At 40.8% G+C, this 23,651-nt stretch overlaps 1 protein-coding gene and 1 long non-coding RNA gene across 3 annotated transcripts in view; one reads left to right on the top strand and one right to left on the bottom strand.

Annotated features, from left to right (window-relative positions):
• The window catches only part of LOC106086176 (dynein axonemal heavy chain 3), a 430,123-nt gene that overhangs the window by 48,956 nt on the left and 357,516 nt on the right, over positions 1 to 23,651 (bottom strand). For both annotated transcript variants that reach the window (XM_059360617.1, XM_059360618.1), the window contains 2 exons: positions 12,950 to 13,124; positions 6,217 to 6,389 (listed from right to left, as the gene is read on the bottom strand). In XM_059360617.1, the coding sequence (XP_059216600.1) occupies positions 6,217 to 6,389; positions 12,950 to 13,124 (348 nt within the window). The remainder of the gene's footprint in view (positions 1 to 6,216; positions 6,390 to 12,949; positions 13,125 to 23,651) is intronic.
• Positions 1 to 23,651, top strand: part of LOC131994171 (uncharacterized) — a 113,151-nt gene that overhangs the window by 55,356 nt on the left and 34,144 nt on the right. The window contains exon 2 of the long non-coding RNA XR_009396506.1: positions 12,539 to 12,590. This is a non-coding gene — a long non-coding RNA (uncharacterized LOC131994171). The remainder of the gene's footprint in view (positions 1 to 12,538; positions 12,591 to 23,651) is intronic.

Genomic DNA, 23,651 nt, shown 5'->3' with positions numbered 1-23,651 from the left:
TTATCACAAATAATTGTCTAATTTCAGCCTATTCAGGTAATAAATTCAGATTTTATGCGCCTAAGACCTTAAATAAAAACATCTGTCTATATGGGGGCTATACTAAGTTATAGTCCGATTTGGATCATAAACGGCACGGATGTAGGGGGACGTCAACACAAATCATTGTGGCAAATTTCAACCAAATTGAGTAATATATCAGGAGATCAGCCTATATGGGGGCTATATCAGGATATAGTCCGATGCAGCCATATTAACTTTACCTGTACCGTACTTAACATGGACATAAAAATAATCTCTGCAAAATCTCAGCTCAATATCTTAATTATTCCCACCACCATAGGATGGGGGTACACCAATCTAATCATTCCGTTTGTAACACCTCGAAATATTGATCTAGGGCTCCAAAGAGTATATATATTATTGATCGTGTCGACGTTCTGAGTCGAACTAGCCATGTCCTTCCGTTTGTGGAAATCACGATAGCGTCGAACGCGTGAGCTAGCCGCTTGAAATTTTGCACAGATATTTAATATTGATGTAGGTCGTCGGAGATTTCAGATGGGCCATATCGATTCCGATTTGGATATAGCTCCCATATAAACCGATCTTCCGATTTGATTTCTTGAGCCCTTGGAAGCACATAGTATTCCGTTATGACTTTCAACAACTGTCCCATGTATGGTCCGAATCTGTCTATAACCTGATTTAGCTCCCATATAAACCGATCTCCCGATTTGACTTCTTGAGCCCCTGAAAGCCACATTTTTTGTCCGATTTGGCTGAAATTTTGCAGATAATGTTCTGTTATATCTTTAAACAATTGTGTCAAGTACGGTCCGAATCGGTCTATAACCTGATATAGCTCCCATATAAACCGATCGCCCTATTTCACTTCTTGACCCCTGGAAGCCTCAATTTTCACACGATTTGGCTGAAATTTTGCATGTGGTGTAAAACTTCTCTCCAACGAGGTGTTGCACTGCGGCACGCCGTTCGGACTCGGCTATAAAAAGGGGGCGCCTCATCATTGGGCTTGAAACTTAAATCGGGCTGCCCTCATTGATATGTGAGAAGTTTGCCCCTGTTCTTTAGTGGAATGTTCTGGGGCAAAATGTTTGTTCTGTTATGACTCTTAAAAGCAGCCAAGTATGGTCCAAATCGGTCTATAACCAGGTATAGCTTCCATATTTTAGCATAATCCATGGTGATGGGTTCCCACGATTCGGCCCGCCCGAACTTAGCACGCTCTTATTTGTTTTTAAATACTGTAGCGTGATTGCAGTAGACATACCAGGGACATGTTCCCATGTCTCTCCGTATGTCTGCTGTCCATGTTCATTTTATATACAGAGTTTTTAACAGGGGCGCTACAAAATTAGACCGATAGGGACAGTAAACGACGGCATATTTTTTGCCGTTCTTTTGACACTTCTTTTCAGTAAGGTTTGCCATTTCATGATGGAAATTACGAGCCAACAACGAGTCGAAATTATTTAAATTTACTGCCGAAATTCGATTTAGTGACCTCAATGTTAAGAGCGCTACATCCAATTTAGCGATGAGGCTCATTTCTGGTAGAATGTCTTCGGCAATAAACAAACTATACGTTATTGGTCAGACAGCAATCCACACGCATCCCATGAGTCATTATTGCATTCCGAAAAAATTACGGTTTGGTATTGTTTATGGGCCGGCGGCGTCATTGAGCCGTACTTTTCCGTGAATGGAAATCGCTACCGTTCAATGATAACAGAATACTTTTGGCCCAAATTGCATGATATGGGTTTGGCGGACATGTGGTTCTAGTTCAAACAGGAAGGCGCCACAAGCCACTCAGCGAATGTCGCAAACAATTTATTGGAAACCATGTTTGGAGAAAGTGTTATCTCATGAAAAGGTCCAGTCGATTGTAAAACTTTGGATACCCACCACCTCGGGTATATATGTAAACCATATTTCGCCACAATCCGATGATAAATGCATACCTTATGCTCCATAGCACCTATGTCCAAATATTGTATATTCCGATTTGGACCAAATAATAATAAGTACAAGTCATTGTTCAATTGCGTATAATAAAATATTGATCATTTTAGTAGCTATAACTAAAAATATCTGGGCCAAATTGAAGAAGGAAGTCGAAGGTCCTAATGCAACTCACTGTCCCAAATTTCGGCGAAATCGGATAATAAATGCGCCTTTCATAGCCCCAAAACCTTAAATCGAGAGTTCGGTCTATATGGCAGCTATTTCCAAATATGGACCGATCTGTCCCATATTGCAGAAGTATCTTGAGGGGCTTAACTTAACTTAACTCGGCGACATCGGACAATAAATGCGCCTTTATGGGTCCAAAGCTTTAAATCGAAAGATCGGTCTATATGGCAGCTATATCTTAATCTGGACCGATCTAAGCCAAATTGAAGAAGGATGTCGAAGGGCCTAACACGACTCACTGTCTCAAATTTCGGCAAAATCGGACAATGAATGCGCCTTTTATGGGCGAAAGACCTTAAATCGAGAGATCGGTCAATATATCCAAATCTGGACGGGTGTGGGCCAAATTAAGGAAAGATGTCGAGTGACCTAACACAACTCACTGTCCCAAATTTCAGCAAAGCGGATAATAAATGTGGCTTTTATGGGCCTAAGACCCTAAATCGGCGGATCGGTCTATACGTGGGCTATATCAAGATATAGTCCGAAATAGCCCATCTTCGAATTTAACCTGCCTATGAAAAGAAAAATAATCTGTGAAAAGTGTTAGCTCTATATCTCTATTTTTAAAGACTGTAGCGTGATTTCAACAGACAGAAGGACGGACATGGCTAGACCGTCTTAGATATTTACGCTGATCAAAAATATATATCCTTTATAGGGTCGGATGGATGTTTCGATGTGTTGCAAACGGAATGACAAAATGAATATATCCCCATCCTTCGGTGGTGGATATAAAAATGGACCGATCTCCTGATTCAAGGTCTTGGGCCCATTAAAGCCGCATTAATTATAAGATTTCGCTGAAATTCAGCATAGTGGCCAATGTTAGGCTTCTCGCCATGCGTGCCATATGTGGATCAGATCGGTCAATATTTGGATATAGCTCCCAGTATAGCTCTCCGTTCGGTAACGCTGATTGTCCGTGACTGCAGTTGCAGCTACTCCGTATTTATGCAAGTGCCTGTGCCACCCGGCCTCTCATTGAGACTCTCCGTTGCAGCTTCTCCGTATGGAGCATTCCACTATCCGCAACCTGTGGTCGCGCCCGGTAGCTCGTAGCTAAGCTTCTCGTGACAGCAATGAACACCCCACAGACCGGACCTCAATGTTTCAGCCAGTGTGGTGCTCTATCCGTATCGGGAGCTATCCCATATCGGGACTTGTTCGCAGTGATATATGATGGTGCTTTATCGCCATACAAAGATTTAAGTTCATCAATGTACTCTTGTCGTGATAATCGTGGCCAAAAAGGTGTGAAAAATAGATGCAAGAAAATGTTAACGAGTTAATTTTATTTTTGTGTCAAATAAATTTTTTTAAGTTACTATAAACAACACTGATGATGGTCGTACATCAAAACGTTCAGAATACAATTATGCTAGAAAATGTCAAACTTTTCAATGGAAATGTCAAATTGCAACTGACAACACTTGGTGTTGCTTAGGCCAGAAATATTATAGCAGCCCTCGTATAGTCCATTATATAGTACTCCATCATTGAAAAAAATTTACGACCCTTTTTATGAAGAACCTACAATCACTGTTCTGGACTTTTCGTCGATGAATTGGATCCTGGACACCAATAAAAAAGCTGTGATAAAACGTTACATAAATCGGCCACGGTTAGAAAAGTTCGAAGGTGTACCGAAGTAACCCATTTTCTATCATAGCGCTATTTAGATCGTCCTATACAGACCAACATATTTCCCGATTTGACTTCTGAATCATACAGAAGAAATAATAAAATTCGTACTAGAAAGTTGAACCAGTCCCTTTTATATCTGTGCCTACAATGTCATTGATTCACATTTATCGACAGTAGTGTGTCAGTAGTGGCGAAATTAATTTCATAAGAACATCGTTGAGTCAGGTCAGTTTGTTTTGCTAGCAGACACATTGTAAGTGTTGAAAGAGGATTTTTGCAATGCAGCACATTTCGAAAATGTCATGGCTGCCTGAGCAAATTAAAGATACCACCAAGTGTCATGGAGGTGCTGGACAGGACGAGACCAATTCGTTTCACACGAATATCACACTCATAAGGGCATCACACAAATACAAATACCGAAAGGGTGTTGAAGTAATGAAAACTTAGAAATATTGAAAATGAAACTTATATGTACAATAGGGCGGGTCGATTTGTATGGACAAATAAAAAATTAACAAGTCAATATGTGTTATGTTCGGTCAAGCCGAACTTTGGATATCCACCGCCATGGGTAAATTAACCATCCTCTTTTATACCAACTCCACAACCACATCCACATTAATATGCAAATGGGGCCTGGTCTGAATCATATTTGATTCAGGTTCGGAGAACTCTTATACAAGTCACAGTTTTAGCGAAATCGGGCAATAAATCCGCTTTTTAATGGATTAAGACCCTAAATTGAAAGATCGATCTATATGGCAGCTATATCTAAATATACTCCGATCTGAACTATATTTGAGTCGAATGTAGGGAAGCTTTAAACAACTCATTGTTTTAGGTTTTAGCATAATTGGGTTATAAATTCAGCTTACATGGGCTCAAGACCCTTAATCGGCAGATCGCTCTATATGGCAGCTAAAATTGAATATAGACCGATCTGAACTATATTTGAGTCGGATATCGGGAGGCTTTAATCAACTCACTGTTTCAAGTTTTAGCGAAAACAGATAATAATTGAGGCTTGTGTGGGCTTAAGGACCTCAATCGGCAGATCGGTCTATATGGCAGCAATACCTAAATATACACCGGTCTGAACTTCATTTGACTCGGATGACGGAAGGCCTAAAACAACTCAATGTTTTATATTTCGGCGTAATTGGGTTATAAATTTAGCTTTTATAGGCTCAAGACCCTTAATCGTCAGATCGCGCTCGATGACGGCTATATCTTTAATCAACTCACTGTTTCAAGTTTTAGCGAAATCGGATAATAATTGCGGCTTTTATGGGTTTAAGACCCTAAATCATCAGATCGGTCTATATGACAGGTATATCTAAATATGGTCCGATCTTAACCATATTTGGGTGTGATGACGGAAGGTTTAAAACAACTCACTGTTCCAAACCTAAGCAAAATCGGCTTATAAATGTAGCATTTATGGACCCAAGGGTCTTAATCCGCAGTTCACTCCATATTTGAGTCGGATATCGGAAGGCTTTAAACAACTCACTATTTGAAATTTCAGCGAAATCGGATAGTAAGTGCGTCTTTTACCGGCTAAAGACCCAAAATCAGCAGATTGGTCTATATGACTGCTGTATCTACATATGGTCCGTCCTGGACCGTTTTTGGTTAAGATATCGACGAGCCTTATAAAACTCACTTTTTTGAATTTCAATGAAATCGGGTAATAAATGCGTCTACAATAGGCTTAAGACCCTAAATGGGTACATCGTCTGTATGGCACCTATATATATATATAGGATATACACCATATTCGGGATATACACCATATTCGGGCGATATGCACCATATTCGGGATATACACCATATTCGGGATATACACCATATTCAGGATATACACCATATTCGGGATATACACCATATTCCATATTTCAGCACAGCCGGGTAAAAAATGTGCCTGTTATAAGCTTAAGATCGTAAATTGCCAATTCGGTTTATATCGCAGCTATAACCAAATATAGTCCGATGTGGCCATTCAAGAACTTCATCTCAATATCTCAATTTTTAATGACTGATTAGAACTGATGGACGTACGGAAGGACAGACGAACAGACACACGGGCGACGTTTAATCGCCTTAGAATTTTAGGACGATCAGAAATATATATACTTTGTAGGGTCAAAAATGGGCATTTCGATGTGTTGCAAACCGAATGACTAAATCAGTATACCCCCTATCCTATGGTGGTGGGTATAAAAATCGACCCGCCCCAATGTACACTGTTCCAGCAAACCTTCATGCCATTTAATTTACTCTTTATTTTGTTGGAGAATATTTTCTTTTTTGTTTTATTTGGGTTGTTACACATAATTGACTTACTTGTCGTACATATTCCGCTGCTTGGCATACATAAAAAGACTGGCCATGGGATCCGAGCCTGGGGACAACAGAAACACCAAAGGTATCCTGGGTGAGCTGTCAGCAAACGATTCATTCAAGTCAAAGGGAGGCGGCTCCACAAACGAACTATCCATGTTGCGTGTAATGAAAGCCTGCGGAGCAAAGATGTAGAGAAGCATGCATCCATTAAATCAATTAATATGTGTATTAAAGTTTTTGAAAGGATTTTTAATTTAAAATGTTAACAGATTTAAGAGAGATACAAATATAATTGCTGTTATTATTACTTTTTTAGTAGGAAACATGTCCCTTTTAGAAGAAAGAGCCTAGTATTTGAATGACAGTTTTATACGAGTAGCATACGTCTTTGGAATACCCTTCCCTACAAAATGCTTTCCATTTTTCTTCGACATTCTTCATCTTCTGTAATTGGCTATGACAGAATATTTGTTCCACTAGCCGAATGTAGAATAGCGCTCCAAGCGCCTCGATCTTCTGCTCTCATTCTAAAATCTCTGATACCAAGTTTCGAGATGTCTCCCACCACTTGGGTCTTTTGGTCTTCCCGATTTGCGTGTACCACCGTGTTTGCCTTCAAAAGACTTCTTTGCTGGAGCTTCCTACTCCATTCTGACAACATGACCTAGCCAACGCAGCCGTTGTATTTTGATGCGTGTAAATATGCAATCGTCGTCATACAGCTCATATAGCTCGTGGTTCATACGTCGCCTATATTCTCCATTATCGCAAACTGGTCCATATATATTACAAGGAATCTTTCTCTCAAATACTCCAAGCTCTGTCTTATCTGCTTTCACAAGTACCCATGCTTCAGAACCATATAACAGCAGGATATTAAAGAGATCACAAGATAGGCTGTCTCCTTGTCTGAAACCTCATTTAAATGGTTTGAAATACCTTTAAACGTAAAGGAGCATCGAAGGCGGCTTTTTAGTCAACAAATGATGGTAGGTGTTGATTTGTCCTTCTCGGGTCTTTTGCAGAATTTGGCGCAGTGTGAATATCTGGTCCAGGGTGGATTTACCAGGTCTAAACCCGCATTGATACGGCCCTATTCTCTCATTGCCTTTAGGTTTTAATCTTTCACACAGTACGCTCGAGAGTATCTCGTATGCGATGGGAAGAAGGCTTATTCCTCTATAGTTGGCACATTCCGTCTTGTCTCCTTTTTTGTGTACGGGACATAGTATGCTGAGGTTCCAATCATCGGGTATGCGTTCTTCTAGCCAGTCGGACACTAGCAGTTGGGTAAAATGTTCTTTCCATATCCTCAGCATGATATCTGTGGCAGTTACTAGATTTCCTTCTTTGTCTCTGCAGAAGGATGTGCCTGCATCAAAGCCATCGGTTTGATGTTTAATTCCTTGGTAGAATTTCCGGACTTCACTCGGACTTCCGGAACATCTCAATTCTTTCACACTCACGTCTTTCCATTTCCCCTTTTCTTTCTGCGGAATAGACGTTTCTCCACTCTCCTATTCTCCCGTTGCTACTGATTGCAGGGTTGCTCTATATGCCGCATCTCGACACTCTTGGTCGTACAAACCCATGGTACGAGGAGAAGGCTTCCGGTACCCAAGTACGGATTTCACGGTATTTTCCATGGAGTGAGCAATAGTTTGCCACTGCGGCATTGTATCATCGGAACAAGGAGTGCTTTCATCAAGCAGTTGGGTCAGTCGAGTGGAGTATGCCATTTGTTGTGTTTGCAGCCTTTCAATGTCCAGCTTAAGTGCAGTGCCAGATCATACTTTCCTCGCCATGTTCAAACGGGTGCGCAACCTTTGCTGCAACGAGGTAATGATCCGAATCTATATTCGCTCCACCGATCGATCGTACATCTAATACACTGGATGAATGCCTTCCATCTATCACAACGTGATCAATTTGGTTCCTCGTGTTTTGATCGGGTGACAGCCAAGTGGCTTTGTGAATATTTTTATGTTGAAATCTGGTGCTACTAACTATCATGTTTTTTGCCGCGGCGAAATCTATCAGCCTCAACCCATTACTGGACGTTATCTCGTGGAGGCTAAACTTTCCTACTGTTGGACCAAATATGTCTTGCTTCCCTATCTTCGCATTAAAATCTCCCAGATTTTAATGCGAAGATATGCGGGGCAGCGGTCATATTCTCTCTCTAGGCGCTCGTAGAAAATATCCTTGATCTGCTCGTCTTTGTCTTCCGTCGGGGCATGGGCACAAATAAGGTTCATGTTGAAGAATTTGGCTTTTATGCCGATTGTGGCTAGCCTCTCATCCACCGGAGTAAAGCTGGAGACAAAGTGTTGGGGGGTGGTCTGTTTTTACTATTCCTTTGTTTCTCATAGTAGTTCTCATAGTTTTCCGAGGCGGGTTACTGGCCCAGTGCCCCAAACGCATGGGTTTTGTGGGATTGCACGTGTATCCCTCGTTGTGGCGAGCCGCTGAGACTCTTCTCTCGAAAATCGCTGACTGCCCGCGGCAGTTTTTCTTCGACATTAGCTGTTTTAAATTTGTACTTTTCTTCCATTGATATTCGAAAGTTTTAGCTTCTTTCGAATTGTTTTATTATTTTATGAGATGGATATATGTATGACTGTTCTTTAAAGCCTTACAATAATTATAAGAGTTTAAACTTGCTTTGTAGGTATTCTTTATACAAATAACTAAAATAAATAAATTTTACTATTTACGCTTGAAATGCAAATTCGTCGATTAACCATTTCCTATTATAGAACAGCAGGGGAAACTTTCTTATTTTAATTAATGCTGTCTGATTTAAGTTTTAGATAAATGCTTTTATCATCTTTTTTTTTGGTTTTATTTATGCTAAGAAAAGCCATTGAATATTTTGTCTATTTAGGAATTTATTCATCATCCCGGGATAAAGATAAACTGTAGTTATTTCTAAGCAACTAAACATTCTCAATATTCAATATTTAAGTATTCACATAGATGAAGGAAACTTATCTTGATTTTTTCTACAAGATTGTAACAAATTATTTACAAAGTTTTTAGTTGAACTACAGTTCTTTTTGTGTGATAGCCTTTCGAGTTATACAACCATGTAACTATTTTTATAATCTTCGCATATATAGTTTAAAAATTACATTAGGGATATTCTCCTCAAATCGAAGTGACATTTCAAAGAATTTTAAGTACACAGCACTGAAGATGTAGTTGTAGCTAGTCTTAAGATTGGTAAATTATACTGTTGGCTAGCTTCAATCTATTCGGCATACGATTCAAAGGTGCCGCCTTCAAACCTTAAGTTATCGGTAAAGTCTCTTCTGCAGGAAAAGAGAATTTCATTGCAGGTCGTGATACTGTTGCACATCACTTGACAGGTAGAAGTTTAAGTTCTAATGAAAAGGGTGACGATTTGTTATATGTAAACTAGAACGAGCTTCATTATCGCAACTGGGAAGTGATAGGTGACAACATATTCTTTGATGTTAGTTATAAAGGGTGATTTTTTTGAGGTTAGGATTTTTATGCATTAGTATTTGACAGATCACGTGGGATTTCAGACATGGTGTCAAAGAGAAAGATGCTCAGTATGCTTTGACATTTCATCATGAATAGACTTACTAACGAGCAACGCTTGCAAATCATTGAATTTTATTACCAAAATCAGTGTTCGGTTCGAAATGTGTTCAAATTTTGACAAATTTTGTTCAGCGATGAGGCTCATTTCTGGTTGAATGGCTACGTAAATAAGCAAAATTGCCGCATTTGGAGTGAAGAGCAACCAAAAGCCGTTCAAGAACTGCCCATGCATCCCGAAAAATGCACTGTTTGGTGTGGTTTGTACGCTGGTGGAATCATTGGACCGTATTTTTTCAAAGATGCTGTTGGACGCAACGTTACGGTGAATGAACACATTTCGAACCGAACACTGATTTTGGTAATAAAATTCAATGATTTGCAAGCGTTGCTCGTTAGTAAGTCTATTCATGATGAAATGTCAAAGCATACTGAGCATCTTTCTCTTTGACACCATGTCTGAAATCCCACGTGATCTGTCAAATACTAATGCATGAAAATCCTAACCTCAAAAAAATCACCCTTTATTAGGTTAGGTTAGGTCTAAGTGGCAGTCTGCCACACGTTTTCGTCCATTGTGATACCACAGGAACAGAAGAAGGAAAATGCATTCAACTTCCTACCGCTTAACCTTCCAGATCGGTTTAAAAAGTCCAACAACTTGAGAAAGTTCACATACGCTAAATCAGACAGGTTCTCAAAGAAATGAGAACTTAACATGGAACTCCTTCTTACTACCAGTGCAAGACTCACACACAGCAGATGTTCTATAGTCTCTTCTTTTTCGATGTCCTCACAGCTTCTGCAAAAGTTGTTACTGGCAACCTTCAGTCTGTCAGCATGTTTTCCGATTAGACAGTGACCTGTCATGACGGACACAATGGCTGAGACGTCTGTTGTAGCCAGTGACAGCAAAGCGGTAGACAGTCTGACAACTGTAGTACATACCCAGTGCATGGTGCGCGGTTTATACCCCCAATGGGTCTCTTGCAGGTGCATAGGGCAAGAGTTGCCTTTCTTGCCCTTTCCAAAATATTGGTTTTGTATTTCACTTTCCTTTCCATCAGGCCACTCAGGCATTTTACGCAATCATTAAATGAAAGAATCTCTTCTCTCAGGGAGACAGGATCCACTGTAGGTAACTTGCGTCTCCTGCTGAAACGAAGTACTTCTGTCTTGCACGGATTTACACCTAGATCACTTTCGGCAGCCCACTTCGCTGTTGCATGTAGAGCTTCCTGAAGTATATTTCTTAAAGAGCTGGAAACCTTTCCCTAATCGCAATGGCCTAAATTGTTCCAGGAAAACTAACAAATTTCGTCGGCGTTTTTTCGATCAAAGTCATTGTTTTTCAAAATTATTTTTTAGGTGTACGGGGTAGCTGCAATTGCAGTCGCGGATAATCAGCGGTATCGAGTGAAAAGTCTCAGTGAATGAACGAGCGGCACCGTTCATTCACTATAAAAACGCGAGTTATTAAAGCCTTAAATAGCCAATGGCCATCACGTTACCGCGGCGATCGGGCCTTTGTACCGGAACGAGCTCGCTCACCTATAAGAGCCAGGCGAGGATCGCAGCCTTCACATGGAAATGTGGCCACAAAAACAACAACTCACCATCGACGGGGCAACCGACTTCATAACCTCTAAGCGCCAGAGGTTTATCAATCTGAAGGAGGCTGATTGAGTCGGGTTCAGATAGTGCACCAATCACCGCTTCAGTGAGCTGACACCCCCCTCAAATGTGCTAGTTGCATCATCATTCTGACCAACAAGGGTCCCAAAACACTTGGTGTCACATTTGACAGCTCTTACATATTCTCGCCACATGCCACAGCAATTTGCGATAAGGTCAAAAGTAGAAACAAGATCCTCAAATCACTTTCCTGGCAGCACTTGGGTGCAGTCAAAGAAACCTTGTTGACCACGTACAAATGGGCCGGTCTGTGGTAAGTTTTGCAGCGCCGGTGTAGTCTCATCAACTATGTGACACGCAGTGGAATAAAACTCATATTTGTCGGAATGCCACCCTTTGAACTGCGACGGGCTATCTCCTCAGTTCTTACGTGGATCACCTTCATCAGGAGACAAAGATCCTACCCGTGCGAAGATATGCTGTCGAAACGACACCTTCGGGGCTGTTATCGCTGGGACCATCCAAAGCATCATCATGTATATAGGTATCCAAAGCCCAAAAACTTTAAGATTAATCTGTCTGTCGAAAGCATGTTAACTATCGAAGAAGCAAAGCTAGGCCCAAGTAGTTCTTATTAGTGTAGGTCGATTGGGATTGAAAATGGGCAAATTGGTCCATGTTTGGATATAGCTGTCATATAACTCTATTTCCCGAATTGACTTCTAGAGGGCGCAATTTAATCCGACTTGGCAGAATTTTTTTTTAGCTTCAATAATTGTATCAAGTATGATCTAAATCAGTCCATAGTTGCAATATTAACCGATCTCCTGATTTGACTTCTTGAGATTCTAGAGGACGCAATTCTATCGGATTTCGCTCAAATTTTGGAGCTGGTATTTTTCTATGAGTGTTAAGAGCTATGACAAGCACGATCTATATCGGTCTATTACTTGATAGAGATTTTATATATTTGAAAAAGTCATTCAGAGAACATGTCGTATGCGATACAAAATGGAGGGTGTAGTAAATTCGGCCCGGCCGAACATTGTACTTGTTTTTACTATTTTTGACTATGTTTAAACTTAAATTTTATTAAAATTCTTAACTTTCATTTCAGGAATTTTTCGTCAGTTTCAAATTATGCCACGGCCCGTAAGATGGTGTATAAGGTAAGCTCGCAAAATTATCTTTTGTTAATAATGTATAAAACTGATAGGAACAGTTTCCGCTATATATGTTTCCTGTTTTCTCGGATGAATTTAAAACCTCTATTATTAAAATTTTTGTAATGATGACATTAAAACAAGAAAATGTTACCTTATTCGCTATATCCCATGTATTCCTACACAAATTTTTACTTTTGAATACCCCTAATGTACATAATTTCTTTGCTTTTGCTTATTCATTACCAACAACATGTGGTGCACCCCAAGATATCGTGTCGAGTTTCTTCGGATATCACATGTGGTGGTCGTTTAAACAGAGACCGACATCTTTATATGAAGCTGGCTTCTGTATTTGAACTTACCCTAACTGCCGGCACAACTTTATCCGGTCTCAAGCATTTCAATATGATTAAGCTCAGCATTTCATCAATATTTTCATAGGGTGGTGGATATTTGGCTTCCTCGGGCGATGACAAATCATAATATGTTTTCCATGCATCGATATCAGATTGAAAGTTTTTGTAGAATTCTGCCAAACTATTTTTTTGGTAAAGGAAGAAGAAGAACAAGAAGAAGAAGAAGAAGAGAGGAAATGTTAGTAAGAATATCAAAAATGTACATTTATGTGTATGAAAGTTTAAAATAACAAAAGTATGAAAAAAACAAAAACTATTCACAGTGCACTTCATATTTTGGCAACTTGCATATAAGATAACAATATTTTTGCTGTAGCTCTTAAGGGAGCAGTAGGTTAGGGATGAAAGTGAGAATAAATGGATTAAGTCCATACTTCAAAAAATTGATAACACAAACTTTGATTTATAGTAACCAAATTTTTTCAATTTCTAGTTGCCACTGTTTCTAAAAGAGTTTTCATGAGCAAATATGAAAATTTCTACGATATTTTCTATGAAAATCGAATTTTTTTGTGACTTTTATACCGACCGCTATAGAATGGAAGGTATACAAATCTAGTCATTCCGTTTGTAACACCTCGCAATGAATTGAACAGCATACTTCATAAAGCAGATATAGTCTTCATCGTCTTGACGTTCTAAGTCGATCTGGCCGTGTCCGTCCATGACGGATAGCGGTCAAATGAATAAATCTATCCGCTTAAATCTGTCTACAGATACTTCTTATTGGCGTAATTATTGGGAATTAGAATGTGCCATGGTGGTTTAGATTTGTATAAAGCCCTCTTCTATAAATTGACTAGCCGAACCGGGTCCCCTGTGTCTTCTTTCACAGTCTAATATATTTTTAGGGTGGGCACACTTCGTCCTGAATGTAGATATCGAATTCGTGCCACTGTAGCCCAAGTCCGCCTTTGAAGCTGAATGCTTGCGTTCGAATCCTGGTGAGAACATCGGACAAAATTTAAAACGGTGGTTATCCCCTCTTAATGCTGGCGACATTTACTAGGTAGCATGCCATGCATGGTCATGTAAAAAATTCTACCCAATGGGATATCTAATTCGTTTTTTTCTCTCAAACGCCTTTCGTTTGAGCTCTAAATTGTCGTGTTTGATCTATATATCCACTTGCCGGATTTTGCGCGTTCACTGAGGCACCAGACACTAACAATAGTAACTCTTAGTGACTGTAGGAGTGCAAAAAAAATTTCGAACGAATCGCATTACCAATCTCCGAGATCTAGTGTTTTTAAAAATTTGGGTAACGAGAAATGCTTTTTAGGGGAGGTATGACACCTCAGACATTTCGACTCAAATATGGATATGAAATCCCTTCAGTTTGAGCCCCTTGATTGAAATATGAACCATTTGGAGGGTGTTTTGGGGTGGGGATGGCCACCGGCACTTTGCTCTGAAAATGAATATCAAATTCGTCCTTTACTCCAAATACCGTTGATTTGAGCTCCATATTGCCGCAGTCAGAAATGAAGTTCAGTTTACGGGGTGCTTTAGGGCGTACCCCTAAACACTTGGCTCCAAAATCGGATATCAAAATCATTTTCTCCTCTCAAATACCTTTTATTTGAGTTCCATATTGTCATAATAGGTCATAATGGCCATATTTGTTATCTAATGCTGAATACTTTTCATTTGAGTCCCATATTGACATAAACATCGAATATATCTGTTTGGAGGAGTTTTGGGGTTGGGGCGGCCCGCCAGGTACTTGGACCCAATTTTTAATACGATATTCGTTTTCTAGTCTCCAATACCTTTCATTTGATACTCATATTGTGCCCATCGGTCCACTTTTGGTTTTGGGTGGCGTTTATGGGATAAGGTGGAGAGTGCGCCCCCTCCGATATCTAAAAATTATATAGCCTATGTTTCCTTCCAGACAAACCTACACAACCAGTGATAATTTTAAGAAAATTGGTTCAGCCGAGTCTCATATAGTCATAATGGGGCTTATGCCCATTTGGGAGGTGGGGTGACCCCCTATACATAAATCTGATTTTGTATGCCAGATACGGAATCTTCTCCCGAATACCTTTCATTTTCGCCCCATATAGACATGAAAGCCCAATATTTCTGTTTGGGGAAGTTTTGGGGTTGGGGCGGCTCGATGGGAACCTAGACTCAAATTTTAATACAATGCTAGTATTTTGCCAAATACCTTTCATTTGAGTCCTATACTGTCCCGATCGGTGCACTTTTAATTTTGGATATAATTTTTGAGGTAAGGGGGAGGGTCCGCCCCTTCCGATATCAATAAAGCCTATTCCTCCCTCCTGACCATATTCGTAATCTACTCCCGAATACCTTTCATTTGTGTCCCATATTGTCATGAACGTCAAATAAACCTATTTTAAGGGATTTTGGGGCCCGGGCGAACCCCCAGTTATATGGACGCAATTTTTATTATGAAATTCGTACTCTACTCTTGAATACCTTTTATTTGAATCCCACATTGTCCCCATCGGTCCACTTTTATTTTTGGGCAGTACTTTTGGGGTAAGGGGGAGGGTCCCGATATCAAAAAATTATATAGCCTATGTTTCCTTCCAGACCAACCTTTAAAATCTGTGAAAATTTCAAGGTAATCGGTTCAGCCGTTTTTGACTCTATACGGAACAAACAAATTCATATTTATATAGAAGATAAAATAAACCGATTCCCTGATTTGATGTCTTGGGCCCCTATAGTCCACAATTTTACCACGATTGGGCAGAAATTTGGTACGTGACGTACAAACATGCCCTTTCGCCACTGCGAACCTGTGGCTCCCATAGAAATCGATCCCTCAATATGATTTCTTGAAGTCTTAGACGAGCCGTAGGCTTGAAATGAGGCCTGAATCCGATAACCGTGTAAAATTTCATGAAGATATCTCTATCCGTTCCAAAGTGGCAGACTTATTTCCACTTATTTTTTTCCCATCCCACTTTGTGACGATAGATAATCTGGAAGGAATAGAGATAGTTTCCGATAGGATACCTGATATGACACTTGAGGTCGAGTGCGAGATACTGTTTCCGATCGGATACCTGATATGACACTCGAGGTCGAGTGCGAGGTACTGCTGCACAGTCGTGGATTGACGGAACTCTGATATTGCCATCTATGAGATCATCCATCAAAAAGCTGGAGAACACAGTGGGCTTGTGGGTCTATATTCAGAACCCAGGGACTGAGATCTGTTTTAGACTGCCTGACCATAATATGGTCCTGAAGACGCATCACGGAATGCATGAGGTGGTGTGGTGTTAACGCGAGGACGTCGAGTACGAACATCTTTTCGGACAGATAACAGGCCATAAGGCCAATAATAACTAGGACGGTAAGATCACGAACAGTCTTGGAATGTGAGAAGGAGATTAAGGCCTTCTCTGCGGATGGCACGATTCACATCGTTTGAGTGCGGGGCCATAACGAACTAACTGGGAATGAGAAAGCAGACGATTTGGCAGTGAAGGCCAGAAAACTGCCGTCGATAAACTTGGTTAACCTGAAGTCTTTCGGGTCGACACAGTCCGAGATAAGGGCGTAGACGATGAATGCCCATGTAACCTTGTGGGACAGCGAAACGGTCGGTAGGACGGCGAAAATTCTATGGGGACATCCAGATCGAGAGAAGACGAGGCTACTACGGAAAGGAATTAAGAAGAAGATCAGTATAGCTTTTGGTATTACAACGGGACACAGGACTACGAGGTCACTTATGTAAAATCTGTGCGGCAGGTGATAGCGTGTGTAGGGCATGCGGGGAAGATGTAAGACGTTGGGGCATTTCCTATATCGTTGCCCGACTTTCACGGCTAACAAATACCGGCACATAGGTGGGTACACAATACCAGACATAAAGCAACTAAGTGGCGTGGCATGGAAAACAATTAAGGATTTTGTAGGTATCATGCAATTCCTAAGTTAGATTTTCTTTTTCGAAGTAACTTTTAATACCCACCGTCATAGGATGGGGGAATACTAATTTAGTCAGTTCATTTGTAACACCTCGAAATATTCGTCTAAAACGCCATAAAGTATATATATTTTTGATCGTCTCGACGTTCAGATTCGATCTAGCCATGTCCGTCCGTTCGTCCGTCTGTCGAAGTCACGATAGGTGTCGAACGCGTAAAGCTCTCCGCTTGCAATCGGTATCGGTTCAGATTTAGATATTGCTCCCATATAAACTGACAAAATTGATTTTGTATACATTTTAAGCAGAATCCATGGTGGTTGGTTCCCGAGATTGGGCCCGGTCGAACTTTGCACGCTTTTACTTGTTCAACCTAACCTATGCTTAATGACTGGCGTATCACGAAGGCCAATCCCCCACCTCCATTCCTTGAGCAATCCTTACGTAGCACATTGTACCCGTGACAGCTGTGCAAGCTGCAGGCGTTGGTCAGCTTTATCTCCTGGATTGCTGCAACCAATATGTTCTTCCGACTCATAAAATCCACAATCTCGTCGATCTTGCCACGGAGACCGTTGCAATTCAATTGCAAAAATCATACACTTTCCGGCAATGGACTGGCAATATTGGAGTTGGGATGCTGCTGTTGGGTATATTGCCGCACAGGAGAGGTCGACGACGACGATGCTTGTGACCCACTGATGTGTATGTTCGGACAGCACCCTACAACATATTCAGTGTGACTATACTCCTGTAGTGACGTAAGACCAGAGCAAGATCGGAAATGTACCCACTTCATGCACCAGTTACACCTCATCGACACCGACCGATGATGGAGGTGGTTCGGGCAAACCGAACAGTGTCCGGGATTCTTTTCAATCCCGGCACGGGCCAGAAGCTTGCGGAGAAGACACTCCAGGATGTCCCTCTCACATGACGAAAAAAGCACGAACACTAAGGCTTTGATGTCTGTTCATAGTGGCATTGGGGGGATTAATATCTGCACCCTCTCTTCAACTAAACCTAAATTGTTGCGATTTTTTTTTTTAACATTTAATCGAATTTTTTTTTGATTTGGGCAACATTTTCTATGAAAATCTAATTTCTGCAAATTTGTCGAGGTAAATAAAATAAATTTTTTAAAAAAATTTAATGAAAATTAAGTTTTCAAAGTGCGAGGAAATAAAATTTTGACATTATTTTCTTTAAAACTCAAATTTTGACAAAAAAAAAATCTTTTCCAATGAATTTATAAGAACATATTTTATTTTGAATAGAATTTTGATATAATTTTCTACGAAAATGAAAATGAAACTGAAAGCATAAAACTTTCTGCGAACACAGGACTTTAATAAATTTTTATTGGATTTAATCACTTATTCGTCCTTCCCTCACTAAACTCGTTTTCTTTACATCTGTTTTTAGTTTTCTTTGCCATAGCCTTAGGGTTACTTGGTTGTTAGTTTTTTCCCCCAAAACTCATAATTGATTAGCTAAACAACAACTTTTGAACAATGATCATTTGTTTGAGCAATTTTCCAGTTTCTTGGCAGCAGAAGTTGCAATGCTATGAGTTGCCATTAGCTTGACCCATTTCCGTCAAACTCCAATGTATGCCAAGCAACATCTTTACATACGTTATTTACTGGGTGGAAGTTTGTGTAAGTAGTTGTTTATAGAGAGAGAGGGAGAGAGATAAAATATTACAATAATTAAAAATGTAATATTTTGATGGTTTGCTTGACCACTACGTTTTTGGGTGAGTAGTTATTAAAGCACTGCACAAGTCAAATCGAACGATGGAGGATTTGTGGCACAAAGACATTGCCATGCAAAGCTATGTTGTAGTACTTGCAAGACGCAAATGAGCGAACAACACTGCATATGCTGCTCAAAAATACCTTGACTGACGTTCAATTGTGAAATGTGAACAAAGACATTTTTCAAACGCCCATTTGTCTCGCTAAATTTATTTATACACCAATCCAAGTGTCATATAAACGCAACAAATGCCGTTTTGTTTCGACGTCATTGTGTAATGGGCCATTGATGTCTGCATCGCCCAAGAACGCAATGGATGTTGGTATATGGCATCAATAACAAAAAAAAAATTAACCTTTGGTCTCCTGATGTTGGAGCCCCTAATAGCTTAATTTTTTACCCAAATTCGCTATAATTTGAAACAGTGAATTTTAGTAGGCCATTGACATCTTTGCCCATGTTTGGTCTGATTGGACTATATTTTAATGTAGCTGTGTAAAGCATAACATAGACTGGAACTTTGAGCTCCGACTTGCGTGGTGTCCATCGTTATTGCGGGAAGTTTAGCTGAAAGTTACCGGGCGCGTCTACGGATAGTGGAAAGTTTCGTTTTTATGCGGTATAGCTGCAAATGCCACCGCGGACAGTCAGCAATTTCGAGAGGAGAGTCTCAGTGAGTGGTCTGGTGGCACTGGCTCTTAATTAAATACTGAGTGACAATGATACTCGAGATGGCAAGGCGAGGTATTGGCGCCTTCAAATAACCAATGGTCAAAATCAGTTAACAGGTTAAGGGCGACTGGAGGCTAGCGTCGGATCTTGCAGTTAGCGGCTCGCGACGTCGAGGTATACATGTGCGACCCCATAAAACACATGTGGCTGAGACGCTGGGCCAGTAACCCGTCCTTTCACTTTGAGCAACAAAGGAATGGTAAAAACGACCCCCCTAACATTGACGTCTCACGCAAACGAAACAAGTAAAAGCGTGCCAAGTTCGGCCGAGCCGAATCTCGGGAACCCACCACCATGGATTCTGCTAAGAATTTATACAAAATAAATTTAGTTGAAGAGCATAATTTTATTCTACATACCAAGGTTAGGTTAGGTTAGGTTTTAGTGGTAGTCTGCATCTACTCTACTCTCTGCGTCTACTCACTCTCTACTCTGCGTCTACTCACTTAGATGCTTTCGTCCATTGTGATACCAAAGGAACAGAAGAAGAAGGATGCCTTCTAGTTCCTACCATGGAACCATCCAGATCGCTTTAAAAAGCCCAACAACTTGTGAATCAGAGAGGTTTTCAAAGAAATTAGTGTTCAGATATACGTTCGTTAGGAATTTAATGGCTGCCTGGCTGTCCGAGAAGATATTTATGCCAAACGTCGTAATGACATTATATCTTAGCCATCCTGAGTTGCAAGGATCTCCACTTGATACACACTGCAGTGGTCGGGTAACCCTTTCGATATGACCAGTTCTAGATCTTTCGAGTACACCCCAAACCCACCTTGTCGTCTAGTTTGGAACCAATCGTTTAGAAGTCTATGTAACTTCTGTTACCAGGGATATCGTAGTTCCAGTCGGTTCTATCAGGAATAGTAGTACAGTACTTTTTATCAAAAAACGGCTCGGGTATGGTGTAATCCACACTGCCTGGAACATCGATATTTTATCAGCTCCCTTAACCTCACGGCAGTGGTCACTGCAATTTCTCTAGCCATAATGTCCAGAAGCATTCGAAGTAGCATTAAATTCAGTGCTTCCGATGGTGTCGTCCTCAGTGCGGCTGCGATGCAGAAACTAACCATCCTTTGGAACCGGTTAAACGTTCAGCAGTAGGTGGAATTTTGAAGCGCCGTCCACCAGACCACAACAGCAGTATATACCCAATGCATGACGCGCGGCCTAAATCCCCAAGTTATGCCAATGGCTTTCTTGCAGGAGTATAGGGCAAGAGTTGCCTTTCTTGCCCTTTCCAAAATGTTGGATTTGAAGTTCAATTTCCTGTCCAGCAAAACATCCAGGAATTTTGCTCTTTCTGTAAATGGAACCTTCTCTCCTCCCAAGGAGATGGGGGCTTCTGCTTAACAAAAAACTACTTCTATCTTGCACGGTTTTATACTTAGTCCACTTTCAATAGCCGACTTCGCTGTTGCACGTAAAGCTTCCTGAATTATATCTCTTAGAGTGCTAGGAAATTTCCCCTCACCGCAATTCTCATATCATCAGCTTACGTGTCCACTTTTTTGCCCTAAGATATGTTTCTATCAACATCTCAAGAGTCTTCAGCATAAAGGATGACAGACTAATAGGACGAAAATCTTTCGCCTTCGTGTGGTAAGGTTTTCGTGCTTTCGGAATGAAAATGACCTTAGTGTTCCTTCCTCCCTCACATAAATATGACATTCTGCTACAAGCACATGCCACATATGCGGCTTGTAAGGGCTCAAGAAGTCAAATAGGAAGATCGGTTTATATGCGAGCTTTATCAGGTTAAAGACCGATTTGGACCGTACTTGGCACAGTTGTTGAAAGTCAAAACAGAACATTACATGCAAAAATTGAGTCAAATCGGATAAAATTGCTGCTTCCAGGGCCTCAAGAAACAATTTGAGATCGGTTTATATGAGAGCTATGTCAGGTTATAGACAAAATTTGGCCGTACTTTGTACAGTTATTGAAAGTCCTAACAAACCACCACGTGCAAAATTTCAGCCAAATCGGACAACATTTTTCGCTTGTAAGGCCTCAAGAAGTCAGATCGGGCGATCGGTTTATACGGGAGCTATATCAGGTTATAGACCGATTTGTACCGTACTTTGCATAGTTGCTTCCAGGGGCTCAAGAAGTCAAATCGGGAGATCGGTTTGTATGGGAGCTATATCTTAATCTGAACCTATGTGGCCCATTTGCAATCACCAATTACCTAGATCAATAATAAGTATCTGCGAATAATTTTAAGCGGCTAGCTCTACGCGTTCGACCGCTATCGTGATTTCGACAGACGGACGGACGGGCATGGCTAGATAGGCTCAGAACGTCTCGACGTTTTGAGCCTATCTATCTATCAAGAATATATAAACTTTATGGGGTCTTAGACGAATACTTCGAGGTGTTACAAACGGAATGACTAGATTAGTATACCCCTAGCCTATGGTGGTGGGTATAAAAAGGACCATGATTTGCGGATCTGCATCTGGAATGTCCGTACTCTCTATAGATAAGGTGCAGTATACGCGCTGGCGTATGTATTAGAAAAGTACAAGGTAGATATTAACGCCTTTCAGGAAGTGCGATGGAATGGGGTCACAACAACACCAAATGGTGACGAATTTTACTAAAGCTGCCATAACACGAGGCATGAATTTGGCTGTGGATTAGTGGTTGGTCGGAGTCTGAAACACCTTTTCTCTAGCTTGTCTCCTGTAGGTGGAGGCTAGCCACAATTCATATTAAAGCCAAATTCTTCACCATCAGCATTATTCGATTTCGCCGCAGCAAAAAAATATGGTAGTTAGTAGCATCAGATTTCAACATAAAAATATTCACAAAGCCACATGGCTGTCACCCGACCAAAACAAGAGGAACCAGATTGATCACGTTGTGATAGATGGTAGGCATTCATCCAGCGTGTTAGATGTTCGATCGATCCGTTGAGCGAATATAAATTGGGATTTTTACCTTGTTGCAGCAATGGTTCGCATCCGTTAGAACATGGATTAAAGTACGATCTGACACTGCACGGAAACTAGGCATTGAATAGCTGCAAACACAACACTCTACTCGACTGACCCAACTGCTGGATGAAAGCACTCCTCCTCCCGATGATATAACTGCGTAGTGACAATCTTTAGACCACTCCACGGAAAATGCCGAGGCATGAATTTGGCTGTGGATTAGTGGTTGGTCGGAGTCTGAAACACCTTTTCTCTAGCTTGTCTCCTGTAGGTGGAGGCTAGCCACAATTCATATTAAAGCCAAATTCTTCACCATCAGCATTATTCGATTTCGCCGCAGCAAAAAAATATGGTAGTTAGTAGCATCAGATTTCAACATAAAAATATTCACAAAGCCACATGGCTGTCACCCGACCAAAACAAGAGGAACCAGATTGATCACGTTGTGATAGATGGTAGGCATTCATCCAGCGTGTTAGATGTTCGATCGATCCGTTGAGCGAATATAAATTGGGATTTTTACCTTGTTGCAGCAATGGTTCGCATCCGTTAGAACATGGATTAAAGTACGATCTGACACTGCACGGAAACTAGGCATTGAATAGCTGCAAACACAACACTCTACTCGACTGACCCAACTGCTGGATGAAAGCACTCCTCCTCCCGATGATATAACTGCGTAGTGACAATCTTTAGACCACTCCACGGAAAATGCCGCTGAATCCATACTTGGGTACCGGAAACATCCCCGAGGAACCCAGAGCACGACCAAGAGTATCGAAATTCTACCGAAGCCAAGAATGCGAGCAACTCTGCAATAAGTAGCAACGTGCCAGATGAAGGAGAGGTTTTGGGAGAAAAGGAGAGGTGAAACATCCATTCCGCAGAAAGCTAATGGAAGTGGAAGGAGATGTACAGGAGCCAAATTATGTCCGGAAATTCCATCAAAGAATTAAACATAAAACCGATGGCTTTGGTGCAGGCACATCCTTCTGCAGAGACAAAGAAAGAAATCTGTTAATTGACACAGATAGCATGCTGAGGATATGAAAATAACATTTTACTCAACTGCTAGTGTCTGACGATGGCGGCGAAGGGGATACTGCATTACCAATCCCTGATGATAGACAATGTTTACCTCCTGGGGTGGTCCCTAATCCCTGAATATATATCAGCATTGTGCTCTGTACTCAAATATCATTTATTAGAACCCCATATCAAATTCCTTTTCTAATCACAAATACCTCTCATTTCAACCGCTTATTGCAAAAGTCAGCAAATATGTCTGCTT

The sequence above is a fragment of the Stomoxys calcitrans genome, chromosome 1 (genome assembly GCF_963082655.1).
Source record: "Stomoxys calcitrans chromosome 1, idStoCalc2.1, whole genome shotgun sequence".
Taxonomy (NCBI): Eukaryota; Metazoa; Arthropoda; class Insecta; order Diptera; family Muscidae; genus Stomoxys; species Stomoxys calcitrans.
This window is presented reverse-complemented; position numbering and strand designations above follow the sequence as displayed.